The sequence below is a fragment of the Ursus americanus genome, chromosome 12 (genome assembly GCF_024610735.1).
Source record: "Ursus americanus isolate L20-20 chromosome 12, mUrsAme1.1.p, whole genome shotgun sequence".
Classification (NCBI taxonomy): Eukaryota; Metazoa; Chordata; class Mammalia; order Carnivora; family Ursidae; genus Ursus; species Ursus americanus.
In genome coordinates this window covers 70,426,776-70,441,322 of record NC_142138.1, presented here as the reverse complement: position 1 = coordinate 70,441,322, position 14,547 = coordinate 70,426,776, and the positions used below count along the sequence as shown (strand labels likewise).

Below are 14,547 nucleotides of genomic sequence, written 5' to 3'. Positions count from 1 at the left end.
TTTAATCTCTCTGTTCTTTGAAACAGGTGTGGCAGTAGCTCAGTGGACCCAGTCTCCATGAATAGGTTGAGCTTTGTGAGGAACAGATGCAGGTGAGATCCTAAACAAGGAGAAACCAAAGGGATGTCCACGTACCTGTAGGGAGCACCACCTCTTCAGCTATTTTACTGTAGTACTTTCTTCAGCAGCCCTCACCTTCATCCTTCACTTCCCAGTTACTTTTTTTCTGGCAATATTTTCCTGCACTTTTGTAACTTCTTTTGCTCATCTTGTTAAAAGAAGTTGCCCTACCCCTTTACCAACTTTCTTCCTGCTGCAGTACCTTTCTGTTTCTTTACTTTGGCAAGGGTCAGAGATATTGGTAGTCACTTTTGGCTGGGAAAAGTCAAAAAGTAGCCTGTTTTCTAAATATCCAAGAGCTAAGCCAGCATTGCCTTTTAAATGTTACCGGGTGGGTTTTCTCCTCACATATGTACTTCTTCTAGGAATGGACTTGGCTCTGTGAAGGATGGGGAGCCTCACTTTGTGGTGGTCCATTGCACAGGCTACATCAAGGCCTGGCCCCCAGCAGGTAGGAAAGTTGGATTTCTCCCATGGCGCAGCAGGTTTGTCACAGAGTCTGAGAAAGCTAGCTGATATTTATCATGTACCTGGTATGTGAACTGTACTGTGGTATAAACTATAAGAAAATAGGAAAGAAAAAGCAGGCTCCTGCCCCTCCTTTATATTCCAGCTGGGGAGATGGATTACTCAGACTTGAAAATGATTTAGTGTTAGCTGTGTCACAGAATGCAATTTTTTTTTTTAAAGATTTTATTTATTTATTTGACAGAGATAGAGACAGCCAGCGAGAGAGGGAACACAAGCAGGGGGAGTGGGAGAGGAAGAAGCAGGCTCATAGCAGAAGAGCCTGATGTGGGGCTCGATCCCACAACGCTGGGATCACGCCCTGAGCCGAAGGCAGACGCTTAACCGCTGCGCCACCCAGGCGCCCCACAGAATGCAATTTTTAAGCGTGCAGATTCATAATAATATATCTGAATACCTATTTTCTAAGTACGTGTGTGCAAAGAAACAATTGGCATTGAGTGCAGCTAATTTGGGAAAGCTTTTTAAAGTCGGATTATGACTTTGAGGGAGAAGAGGGAAATGACTTAATTGTAGTAACTTATAAGTGGGATATTCTCTTAAAAGGCTTTAAATCAAGATGTCAGCACATTAGCTTTACTAGAACTCGAAGTCAAACAGAAAATGTAAGAAGGGTGGTTGGGGTACAGGGATCAGCCTTTTAAACTGGTTTGTCAGAATTTCCAGATCTTAGCAACTTTATTACTTCCCTGCTGGATGGGTATTATTGAGAAGTGGGATTGTAAGGAGAGGTAAACTAAGAGAAAAGGGAGGCAAGGTGGTATATTTGGGGAAGAGATGAAACTTTGTATTTGGAAAAACTTGGGTTTGATTCTGGCGTTGTTACTTACTAATGGTATAACTTAGGGTAAGACACTTGATCTTTATAAAAAGAACCCCTCAGTTTTCTCATCTATAATTTGGAGATAATATATCCCATGTAGAGTTATTTTGAGGATTAGAGTTCATGTAAGAAAAGCACTTAGCCCAGTGCCTGGCATATAGTACGCACTCAATAAGTGGTAGTTAAATGTAATTAAGAAAAATTAATTTTAGGTGTAATGACATTTGAGCTTTTTAGTGTATATACTGAATAAACCATACATTTGCCGTATTATACATGGTCTTTTATACTTCTCTGTTGCTCTCAAATGATATTTTTCTTGGTAAAAAGATGATATATATGCAAAGACTAGAGAGAAAATGCAACCTTTTTCCCTTTCCACATAAAACATTGAAACTTTGGCTTCTCTCTTTTCCAAAGGACATAAGTAACTAACTATTGATGTTGGTTTAATTTCATTTTTAGTTGTTTGCTTATGTTAAAACCGCAAGTTGGGCAAGACATCTGTTCTCTGCCTATGGAATAGTCCTAGAATAAATGACTGTCTTCATATGTTTGGTTTGATCAGCATAGTTTTTTAGAATACTTTGAGTGGGACTTGTACTCTGTAGTTTATTACAATTAATATGGGTAAAATATATGAATTAATATATGTAAAAATACTTAAAACATTCTGTGCAGTTGTTTATCTTTATTCTTATCATTTGGCACTCTTATTTTATATCTCGTCTCTTCATACCTACATGTATTTTAAATCTTTTTCTATCTGAATTGAAGGCAGTTGAGTTTGACATCCCTCTTAAACCTTTTAACTTCATCTTCCTAAAGGTGTCTCCCTCCCAGATGATGATCCAGAGGCTGGCCAGGGGAGCAAATTTTGCCTAGTGGCCATTGGCAGACTGCAGGCAAGTATGAATTTTCCACATCTATATCATCTATTTCCTTTCCTTTCCTTTTTCCTTTTTTTTTAGTCTTTTTTGTACATTTATTTTTTTAAACTTTAATTCCAGTGTAGTTAACATATGGTGTCATATTAATTTATTAGCATATTTGTTATATGAGGTGTACAGTATAATGATTTAGCAATTCTTTTTTTTTTTTTTTTCTGTAAGAGAGGGAGAGAGAGAATCTTAAGCAGGCTCTACACGCAGTGCAGACCCTGACGCGGGGCTCAGTCTCATGACCCTAGATGATGACCTGAGCCGAAATCAAGAGACGCTTAACCGACTGAGCCATCCGGGTCCCCATTGATTCAACAGAGCTATACATTACTCAGTTCTCATCATAAGTGTGCTCTTGGGTGGGGAGATGGGTTAAATAGGTGATGGATATTAGGAAGGGCACTTGTGATGAGCACTGGGTGTTGTATGTGAGTGATGAATCACTAAATTCAATACCTGAAACTAATATTACACTGTATGTTAACTAACTGGAATTCAAATAAAAACTTGCAAAGGGAAAAAATGTACTCAGTCCCCTTCACTTATTTCCTCTATGCCCAGACCCACCTCCCCCTGGTAACTATCAGTTTGTTCTCTATAGTTAAGAGTCTGGGTTTTTCTTTGTGTTTTTTTTTTTTTTTTTTTTGTAAGTTTGTTTCTTGAAGTCCACATATATGTGAAATGGTATTTGTCTTTCCCTGACTGACTTATTTCACTTAGAATTATATACTGTCCAGATCTATCCATGTTGCAAATGGCAAGATTTCATTCTTTCTTAAGGCTGAGTAATATTCCATTGTATATGTACACATCTTTATCCCTTCATCTGTTGATGGACACTTGGGCTGCTTCCATAATTTGGCTGCAGTAACATAGTGTATGTATCTTTTTGAATTAGTGTTTTTGTTTTTTAATTCTGGTAAATACCCAGTAGTGGAATGACTGGATCATATGGTAGGTCTCTTATTAATTATTTTAGGAACTTCCATACTGTTTTTACAGTGGCTGCCTCAGTTTGCATTCCCACCAGCAGTGCATGAGAGTTCCTTTTTCTCCACACCCTGGCCAACACTTGTTTCTTGTGTTTGTTTCTGTTTTTGGTTTGTGTTTTATTTTTAGAGATTTTATTTATTTATTTATTTATTTATTTATTTTTTTATTTTTTTATTTGAGATAGTGAGCAAGAGAGAGAATATGAGCAGGGGCGGAGGGAGAAGGAGAAACAGACTTCCCTGCTGAGAAGGGAACCTCATGTGGGGCTTGATCCCAGGACCCTGGGATCATGACCTGAGCCGGAGGCAGATATTTAACCTTCTGAGCCACCCACCTGCCCCACCTTTCTCTTTATTTTCTGCATACCTATGACTGGATTAGTTTGTGGTTACCATTAGGTTTGTGTATTACATCTTATGCATATAGCAGTTTATATTAAGTTGATGGTCACTTATGTTCGAACCCATTCTTTATTCCTCTCCCCTCCATGTTTTAGGTATATTGGTGTCATACTTTACACCCTTTTATTTTGTGAATCCCTTGACTGATTTTTATAAACATATTTAATTTTACTGGTTTTGTGTTTCCTACTTTTCTTATTCCTACTTATGGTCTCAAAGAGTTCCTTTAACATTTCTTCTGGGGCTGGTTTAGTGGTCATGAATTTCTGTAACTCTTGCTTGTCTGGGAAACTTTATCTGTCCTTCTGTTGTGAGTAATAGCCTTGCTGGATAGAGAACATGCTTGGCTGCAGGTTTTTTTCTTTCAGCACTTTGAATAGATCATTCTACTTCCTCTGTTCTGCAAAGTTTCTTCTGAAAAATCTACTGATTATGTTATGGTTTTCCCTTGTATGTAACTGTTTCTTTTTTCTTTCTGCTTTTAAAATTCTCTTTTTATCTCTACTTTTTACCACTTTAATTACTGTATGTCTTGGTGTGGACTTCCTAGGTTGAGTTTGTTGGGGACTCTCTGTGCCTTTTGTACCTGGCTTTCTATTTCCTTCTCCAGATTTGGGAAGTCGTCAGCTGTTATTTATTCAAAATATTTTCTACCCCCTTTTCTCTCTCTTCTCCTTCTGGGATCCCTATCATGTGAATGTTCTTATGCTTGCTGGTGTCACTGAGTTCCCTAAGTCTGCTTTCATTTTTATATTTTTCCTTCTCTTCCTCACTCTCAAGCAGGCTTGATTGCTTCCCATTATTTTGTCCTCCAGCTTGCTGATCTGTTCTGCTTCCTCTAGTCTACTATTTATTCCATCTAGTGTATTTTGAATTTTAGTTATTGAGTTTTTCATCTCTGATTGGTTCTTGTATGTTTTCCTGTCTCTATTAAGGGTCTCACTGAGGTCCTCCATTCTCTTAAGTCCAGTGTACTTTAAATTCTCCCATCAGGCATATTATTTATCTTTGTTTTGTTTAGGTCTCTTGCTGTGATTTTGTCCTTTTTCATTTGGAACCTATTCCTCTGTGTCCCCACTTTGTCTAACTCTTTGTTTCTTTGTGTTAGGAAATTCAGGTACATCTCCTGCTCTTGAAAGTAGTGGCCTGCAGTGCAATGTCCCCTGTTCACCAGAATCTGGTGCTTCAGGGGTGTCTCCTATGTGTGTTGCATGTGCCCTACTGTTGTGGCTGAGCAGCTTTTGCCTTTAGTCCAGTTGTTTGCAGTGGCTCTCTTTGTCTGTTGTGGGCAGGGTTTGGTCCTTGTATTGTTAGTGGGCCAGTCTTGGGCTACCGTGGGCTTAAGTTGAGTCAGACCAGGCATTTTGCAGATATAAGTAGCAGTGAACTACAGGAGAATGCAGGGGTGGGGTGCATGGTGTTAGCAAGGTTTGCAGGGGTCTGCTATGGGAGGAGACCTGGAGTTGCAGCCCGGCTTGAGGGGGTGTGCCCACATGTGTATGCATGGGTGGGGCATGCGGTTAGCAAGTGAAGTAGTGAGTCTTAGTATCACACTGGCTCCTGCAGGTGTCCGTGTGTTTGTGCCAGAGGGGGGTGGGCAGGGGAGGGAAATGGCACCAGCCAGCTCCTTTACTACTGGAGAATTTTCCCAGTGATCCCTGCTCCTCCAGCACATGTTCTGACATTAGTAAACAAATCTCCCTCCCGTATACCCCAGGTGATTTTCAGAGTGCTGCTTCTATGCTGTATTTCCATGGGGCTCTTTGTTGTGCTCTCTCTTTAAGGGTGGGGACTTAGTTTCCTCTTGCCCTCCCAGCTTTCTCATGAGCCTGCTAATGTTTAGTGTTCCAGGTTTTAAGCCCTGCTGTTTGTAAAAATTCTTGAAATTCAGCCCCTCTGGTTTCAAAGCCAAGTGTTACTGGGATTTGTCTTCCCTGTGGGGACTCCCTGGTGTGAGAGTCTGTTTCTCTCCCTTCTTTGTGCCCACAGAGTCCTCCCTCCTGCAGACAGTCCATGGGGCCTTTTAGTGGGTCCATTTAGCTCCTGACTATGTCTCTACTCTTCCTGCTGTCTTCTCTACATTTAGCTGTGGAGAGTTTGTCCTGCCAGTCTTTGGGTCCTTTTCTGGGTTATTTACACTGATGTGGCTGTCATCTAGTTGTTTCTATGGGGCAAGGTAAGCTTAGGGTCCTCCTACTCCACCATCTTCCCCGGAAGTCCCGTATTGTCCCTTTTAAATGAGAAGAAATCTCATTCAGGACTTACTCATGTAATTTTTCTTTTACTCTCTGAATACAAATGAATTCTGTGAAACTCCAGATTTTGGGAAGAACGTGGCATTCATAGTTTGCTTCTCTTGGATACCAGAAGCTGAAAAAGGTTGAGAGAGGGAGGGAGATCTTTTCCCCTTATCTTTCATACTGTGAATTTCACAGTGCTGAATTTTCTATTTCTAACTAATTTCTTCTGCTCCTATACAGGAGGAGAGAGATTTTTTTTGGGGGGGGGGGAGATTTTCTTTATTTGTCAGAGAGAGAGAGCACAAGCAGGGGAAGCAACAGGCAGAGGAAGAAGCAGGCTCCTCGCTGAGCAAGGAGCCCGATACGGGACTTGATCCCAGGACCCTGGGATCATGCCCTGAGCTGAAGGCAGATGCTTAACTGACCGAGCCACCCAGCTGCCCCAGGAGAAGAGCGATCTTTTCATTTTATCATTACATGACTAGAAAAGTGGAATTATTTTTATTCTTCTCATAAAATTAGATAAGTTTCTTGGTCACTGGGGACTAATTTTCCAATCTGAATAATGAACACAGCCTAGCTAAATGAAAGTAGGTGAGTTTTGGGTGGAATGAATTTTTATCTTTCTTCACAAAGTTGGTAAAGAGTTCATATGTGAGAGTGGAACTAGTGAGAGTGGGAGTAGTCCTTTTGCCCTCCCTGGTTTTGATGGTCATGTTTTTTCTTTCTGGATGAGATGTGGAAGCTCAGAAATCCCTAAAATTGGGAGCCTCATGTCTATGTATATGACCATGACAAGATGGAAAATGCATCTGTAAAGAATGGTATCATTTTATCTTGTTTTTATCTCTTTAATTTCAGGTAACTAGTTCTCCCAACTGTACAGACATGAGTAATGTTTGTCAACCAACAGAGTTCATCTCTCGGCACAACATTGAGGGAATCTTCACTTTTGTGGATCACCGCTGTGTGGCTACTGTTGGCTACCAACCACAGGTGAAGAGCTGGAGCTGTTACACCACTGATGCTTAAGCCTGTTTTCCTTTGGCTTTGTTAAGATTATCCAATCATGTATTCCAAAATAGCCAAAACATATCAGGCCCAGATCAGAAAAAGAGATGATCCTATTCTGTTTGTAGCTAAATTTATTCTCAGGTTTCTACCAATGTTATTCATCCAATCTAGAAAAATATGTCTGCTTTCACATGGGAGCAGTAGGCATGAATATGTATTTATTTTTTGTTATTGATTCTCATACAGATAATAATGCAAAATTGTTCATTTTAATTAGTTATAATTGTATGACAATTGTTAGATAATTTATGTAATCACTTGGGTTATGTACCATAGTAACCCACAAAATATGCAAGTTTGGTGCTGGTTATTATGATTTTATGGAGATTTCTCATTCAGCAGAGCAGGTAGCTATACCAGAGTTGAAAAATAAATCATTATATAAACCTTCAAAACTGTGACAGACTTCTGGCTATGGCTCTGTGAAGAAGCTGGTCAAAAAGAAGTCTTGAAAAAGAACAGAGTCGGAGGATTTACACTACCTGGTTAAACACCTGTTATAAAGCTGTTGTCATCAAGGTAGTGTGATATCAGTGTAAGGATACATGTATAGATCAATAGACGAGAATAGAGTCTTGTTTCACATTTATGGTCAACTAATTTTCAACAAAGATGTCAAGACAATTCTGTGGGGAAAAGATTATTTCCAACAAATGGTGATGGAAAGGTTGGATATTCCCCCCCCCCCCCACAAAAGGACGTAGGCTCTTACCCCATACCATAGACAGAGATCAACTCAAAAACATAAATGCACAAGAGCTAAAGTTATAAAACTTCTGGAAGAACATAGGTGATTATCTTTGTGATCTTGAGTTAGACAAAGATTTCTTCTATGATGCCAGAAGCATGGTTCACAAAAGAAAAAAACTTACAAGTCGGATTTCATCAGAATTAAAATTTACCCTCTTAACAGGACATGATTAAGCGTGAAAAGACCATCCATAAACTGGGAGAAAATATTGCAAATCATATATCTGAAAAAGGATTTGTATCCAGAATATACAAAAGAACTCTTATAGCTATTAAGATAAATAGTTAAAAAAAAAAAAAAAGACACAAGATTTGAATAGACATTTCACCAAAGAAGAAACATGAATGGCATATAAAAAGATGCTCATAATGGGGCATCGATGATCTTGGGGTTGTAGGTTTGAGCCCATCTTGGGTGTAGAGATTACTTAAAATCTTTAAAAAAAAAAATGCTTATCATCATTAGTCAATAGGAAAGTGCAAATTAACACCACAGTGAAATACCATTGTACGCCCACTGGGATGCGCTTAGTGAGATACCACCGTCGGTCCACTCTACTCAGAAAGTGGTGTAAGAACGAGGAGAAATTGCAACTGTTATACATTCTTGGCAGACCTATAAGATGGTATAGCCACTTTGGAAAAACATTTTGGAAAAATGGATAAATAGTTTTGTAAAAAGTTAAATGTATACTTAATCCCACAACCTAGCAGTTCCACTCCTAAGCATTTACTCAAGAGAAATGAAACCTCTGTTCACATTAAGAGTTATATACAAGTGTTCATAGTTGTATTATTCACAGTAACCCCAAAGTGGAAAAGCTATAAATGTCCATTAACTAGTGAATGGATACACAGCTGTGATATATCCATGTTAGAACACTGCTGAGTAATAAAAAGGAATACATGACTGATACATGCAACAACATAGGTGAGCTCCAAAAGTCTTAAGTTACATGTAAGAAGTCAGACCCAATAGACTACATATATGATTCCATTTGTATGACATTTCTAGAAAGGCAGTACTAAAGCAGAAAGCAGGTCACTGGTTGGCTAGGAAGTTGGGAGCAGGTGTTGACTACAAACAGGCAAAAGGGAACTTTGGGAGCAGTGGACATTTTCTGAAACTGCATTTGTGGTAATAATGGTGGTTGCACAACTGTATAAATATGTTAGAGGCCATCAAATTGTAGATTTAGAATGAGTGAATTATATGTGTATATTAGACCTCAAATCTATAAAAATGCAGCTAAAATAAATATATAATGTTCATATTCTTTTTTTTCCCCCTCCACACTTACTATAATCCTAGGCTAGAGACAGGAGAAATAAAATCCAAGTCATTTGCTAATAGGCCAGGAAAGTTAGATGATCATAAGTGTCCATTTTACTCTTCTTTTTTCACTTTTAGGAACTCTTAGGAAAGAATATTGTAGAATTCTGTCATCCTGAAGACCAGCAGCTTCTAAGAGATAGCTTCCAACAGGTAACTTTTTCCCCTGGTTTGGATCTGAATAATATTTTTATCTAATATTTGATATCATATTAATTCCTCAAACATTTATTGGCTACTGATTGAGTACTGTGACAGGCATCATAATCTTATGTTCTTTAGTACAAAACCTGTATTTTTAAGGAACAGAAAAGGACCAGTATTTTGAAACTATGAGTAATGTCCAAGATATTTTGGCTTTGGCTACTCACTGTCCTGTATCCAGCTAGCTGTAACCAAGAGACTCTTTAAGTTACTTAAAATATTCCAGGCCTCACTAAACTATGGGTGGTGGTAGAAATAATCATTTCATGGTTCTTTCCTAGATCAGTAAGAGTTAACTCTTCACAAATAAGATTTTTTATTTGTCACCAGTGTCTGAATTTTATTTATTTTTTTTTTTTTAAGATTTTTTATTTATTTATTTGACAGAGGTAGAGACAGCCAGCGAGAGAGGGAACACAAGCAGGGGGAGTGGGAGAGGAAGAAGCAGGCTCATAGCGGAGGAGCCTGACGTGGGGCTCGATCCCGTAACGCCGGGATCACGCCCTGAGCCGGAGGCAGACGCTTAACCGCTGTGCCACCCAGGCGCCCCCCCCTTTTTTTTTTTTTTTAAAGATTTTTTAGTGTCTGAATTTTAAACAGATTTATGTACTGGTAGCTCATATCCATCAGCTCGTTCAACTTTAGCACCAGTTTTATCCCCAGTGGCTTTTCCAGAACTAACACCTTCACTCTGAAGCTCCATGAGCTTTCCCATTCAAACTTGGGCTTCTTCAGCATTTTTACTTTTGTTACAAAGACATCGTGGAGTGGAGAGATTGGCAAGCCTTTTCTATGTCTTTTCTGATGCTGTTTGGAATCAACTTATTGACCACTTCTTACAAGTCATTTGTCTACACCTCTCAGGTCATGATTTCCATCATCATTTTCCAAATTTGTCAGACCTCTTGGTACTGAGCATAGGAGGTCTTCTGAATCTGATTGTTGCATTTTTTAGTAAAACCAACACAAAATAAGGGTGCCCAGGTGGCTCATTTGGTTAAGCGTCAGACTCTTGATTTCAGCTCAGGTCATGATCTCAGGGTTGTGAGATTGAGCCCTGGGTCAGGCTCCTTACTAAGGAGTCTGCTTGAGATTCTCTCTCTCCCTCTGCCCCTCCCACCCCTGCCACCCCATGTGCACACACGCATGCACTCTCTGTCTCTCAAATAAAAAATAAATCTTTTTTAAAAATTCTGTTAAAACCAACACAAAATAGACAAGCAAATAACCATTGGTAGTCTTAACATCAGCGTGAGCTTCATGGTTTGCTGTATTTTGACTATGGAGCACATTTTGTCACGGGTAAGATCCATGCTTTGGAAATTAGGCAGTTTTTGCCCTGAACAGCCTCAATAATTAGCTTGAATTTTCTTTCTTTCTTTTTTTTTTTTTTTAAAGATTTTATTTATTTATTTGACAGAGAGACAGCCAGCCAGGTAGGGAACACAAGCAGGAGTGGGAGAGGAAGAAGCAGGCCTCCAGTGGAGGAGCCTGATGTGGGGCTCGATCCCATAACGCCAGGATCACGCCCTGAGCTGAAGGCAGACGCCCAACGACTGCGCCACCCAGGCGCCCCTAGCTTGAATTTTCTAAGTGCAACTTCATCATTCTGTAGATCGGCAAGGCTCACTTCAGAAACACGATCCTGAGGCCATCAGATGTGATTTTGGTTCCTTGCGTTCTCACGACTACTGTTTTTCCAGTATTTTCTTACACTGAGCATAGCTGGTGCCTTCACCTCGTACCTGTTTTTCTTAGAAAATGGGTCAACCACTTTCTTCTTGGTTTCCTTTTTGCTGCCTTTTATTAGGCACTTGTTTTTGCCATCCTCCATGGCACTGCTCGGGAAGCCAAAGGCAAGAGTTAACTTTTAATTGCAAGCTCTTTTTTTTTTCTTTAATAAATCTTCCTAAGAAACTCAAAAAATAGTCAACTTAAGTACAAGAAAGCAAAACCTAGGAGAGGAAATCACTGAAGACAGAAACGAAAAGAAAGGAAAAATGAACAAAAACCATTTCCACCATTGGCATAATCATACTTCTACTCATGCTCCCCGTACAGTGTTAAGAAGACCATGGTGCATATATATACACCTCCCCCTCCAGGAGGCCGGACACAAGCCACCTGCTCAGACACTCACTGGGAGGCAGAAACATTCCAACGCATACAGTCCCACGTGATATATTTCCTCTGCAGCGCAAGCTGACTTTAGGCACCTAAGTATTTCCCCTGAGGGAGTGCACCGTTCCTGGAGGTTTTGTAATACCAGGTTGACGCATGGAGTGGAGGGAGCAATCTCCTATTCCATCTCACTGCTCCAAAAATCCATTTAATATATTGTCCTCTGATAGTGGACATATCAGATATTAAACTGATATGAACAGATACAACACTTGATCTTAGCCAGAAGGCCAAGAATAAACTGACTCTTTGTTATTTTCAGGCACCAGATTCTGAAAAGACCTGGTGAATTTAATTTCAGTACAGGTTTGGCTTTAGGAAGCAGTTTTTTATATTAGACTAATTTCCCTCTTTAGCCTCAGTAGTGTTCTTACACAATAGGTATAATAGCAGTACTTAAATTCAGACGGTTATTGGGAAGATTAAATAAGATAATGCATTTAAAACACTAGCCCAACTTCTAGAGAAAATCAGATGATGGCAGTAAAATGTCTTCTCCTGAGTCCTCAGCATTACCAGTTCCATGCACTCAGCTGCAGCTCATGGAAGAATCACATTTTGTGTCTGTGTAGGCTCAGAAAAACCATTCTGAAAAACTATTCTGACTTCTGTTGAATCCATTCAAAACTAAGGACATGGACCTTCAGCAGTGTGAGAAGATATTGTACAGTGTGTTTTATTTATTTATTTTTTTAAAAGATTTTATTTATTTATTTGACAGAGAGACAGCCAGCGAGACAGGGAACACAGGCAGGGGGAGTGGGAGAGGAAGAAGCAGGCTCCCAGCAGAGGAGCCTGATGTGGGGCTCGATCCTGGAACGCCGGAATCACGCCCTGAGCCGAAGGCAGACGTTTAATGACTGAGCCACCCAGGCGCCCCTGTACAGTGTATTTTAAATTCTTGAAATTCCTAATTCTGACAACTTTTGGCCACAGAGTATCATTTTATCACTTCTGGAAAATGTTTATTCCAAAACAGCTTTAATGACGCCTATATACTCTACATAATCTCGAAGTTATTAGCTTGTTTTCTTCTTTTCCTCCTCCATTTTGGTTACTGCAGTGCTGTGTTGCACACTTGATTTGTGAAAGGTGTGTGTGTGTGTGTGTGTGTGTGTGTATAAAATGTGCCATTTTATTATTGCTAAGTGAAGTATGTCCCATTTTCTGCTATAATTATTTCTCAGTCAGCTTTAATGTCAGCAGTTATTTCCACACTTAAACAATATAAAGTGTAGGTATTTTGAAGCACTGGGCTTATACTTCATTGGAATAGATATAAACTTAGTAAGCAGGTTTCAAATACAGTACTTAGTTATGTACAAATGTAATTATAGTCATTCTCTATATATTACACAGTGAGCACATGTGAGAATTAGACTGTCTAGTATTGTTTAAATGCAAATGTTCATATCTCATTTCTTTTTTATCATGTTAAATAAATGTTGATGTTCTTAAAATAGAAAATCACATAGCCCAGTGCTTGACATCTGTAACTACAAAATAAATGTTAGCTGCCAATCTTATTTTTTTATTGTTAGGAAGGGAGGTCAAAAGATATTTTTCTATTTCCTAAGACTAGAAACTAAAATAATCTAAAATTATTTTAAAAAACAAAAGCAAAAAAAAAAAAAAAACAAAAGCAAAAAAAAAAAACAAAAGCAAAACAAGACTAAAGCCAACTTAGTTTTACTTGTAGAAACCTCCATGGGTGCTATGAAAACAATTCTCAAGTTTGGGGGGAATACCTAGGTAGGATTGAGGAGTAACATGTAAACCATTTCAATATCAAACTACAAATTTCTATGGTAGACTCGTAAAGCTAGATGCACATATCCTTAAGGGACTTTCCAAGAGAAGTGGGGGAAAACAGACTTTACTTTTCTGGAAAAAATTGTTACTCCTGTTTGACATTGACTAGAGTGGTCAGATAGCTGCTTGGGACTCTGAGAAGAAAAATAAATATACCCCCTCATTATTTAGTGCTTAGCTTTCACTCCGCATGTTGTTTCATCAGTAACGTTGAAAGAGACTGGTACTTGAAAGACAGTAACACACGAATCTTAGGTTTCTAGAAATGGGAAATTTAAAAACAAATTCTAAAGAAAATTTTTGTGGGTTTCACTGATAACATGAAAACTTTTTCAGGTGGTGAAGTTAAAAGGCCAGGTGCTATCTGTCATGTTCCGGTTTCGGTCTAAGAACCGAGAATGGCTCTGGATGAGAACCAGCTCCTTTACCTTCCAGAACCCTTACTCAGATGAAATTGAGTACATCATCTGTACCAACACCAATGTGAAGTATGTACCATAAAGGCCTTTTCCGATGTTGGGATTTCTTGTGGACCAAGTCTGCTTAGCCTTATCAAGCTGTCTCCTACTCTTCTGCTTTTATAGTAGTAAACACCATTAGTTTGAAGTTCCTCATCTTCCAAGTTGCTATAGGATTTAGGGTGGTTCATCCAGGTAGAATGAGGTTTTTAACAAACAGTACTTTAGAGAGTAAGTTCTGAGATGTGAAGGGTTTGTATTTCAGTTTTATGCTTCAACGCTTTCTAAAAAGGATATTGTTTTATATACCAGTTTATTGCTCTGTTCTGGTATGATTTTCCTCTCGAGCAGGTGTCTGCAAACTCTTTTTGTAAAAGGCCAGGTAGTAATTATTTTAGCTTTGTGTAGCATATGGTCTCTGTTGAATTATCCAACTCTGCTATTGTAGCATGAAAAGAGTCCTAGACAAATGGAATGAACAAAGATGGCTATGTTCCAACAAACTTTTATTTACAAAAACAGGCAATGGACTGGATTTGGCCCATGGACCGTGATTTACTTTAGAGCATGGCTACATCCACTGTTGTTAGTTTCTGTTCCTTGATTCCTTTCTGTTTGAGCTTTTCTTTCTCAACTTTGTGAAAACCAGTTTTATTGCGATAGATTGCACATACCATGTAGTACACCCA

The 14,547-nt window shown here is 39.0% G+C and overlaps 1 protein-coding gene and 1 non-coding gene across 9 annotated transcripts in view; one reads left to right on the top strand and one right to left on the bottom strand.

Moving 5' to 3' along the window:
* The window catches only part of ARNT (aryl hydrocarbon receptor nuclear translocator), a 66,016-nt gene that overhangs the window by 42,618 nt on the left and 8,851 nt on the right, over positions 1–14,547 (top strand). For all 8 annotated transcript variants that reach the window (XM_045790611.2, XM_045790615.2, XM_045790612.2 and 5 more), the window contains 6 exons: positions 27–92; positions 486–571; positions 2,300–2,376; positions 6,908–7,042; positions 9,282–9,356; positions 13,737–13,888. In XM_045790611.2, the coding sequence (XP_045646567.1) occupies positions 27–92; positions 486–571; positions 2,300–2,376; positions 6,908–7,042; positions 9,282–9,356; positions 13,737–13,888 (591 nt within the window). The remainder of the gene's footprint in view (positions 1–26; positions 93–485; positions 572–2,299; positions 2,377–6,907; positions 7,043–9,281; positions 9,357–13,736; positions 13,889–14,547) is intronic.
* LOC123787782 (U2 spliceosomal RNA) lies at positions 11,640–11,830 on the bottom strand. The gene has a single exon (XR_006778319.2). It is a non-coding gene; the product is annotated as a U2 spliceosomal RNA (small nuclear RNA).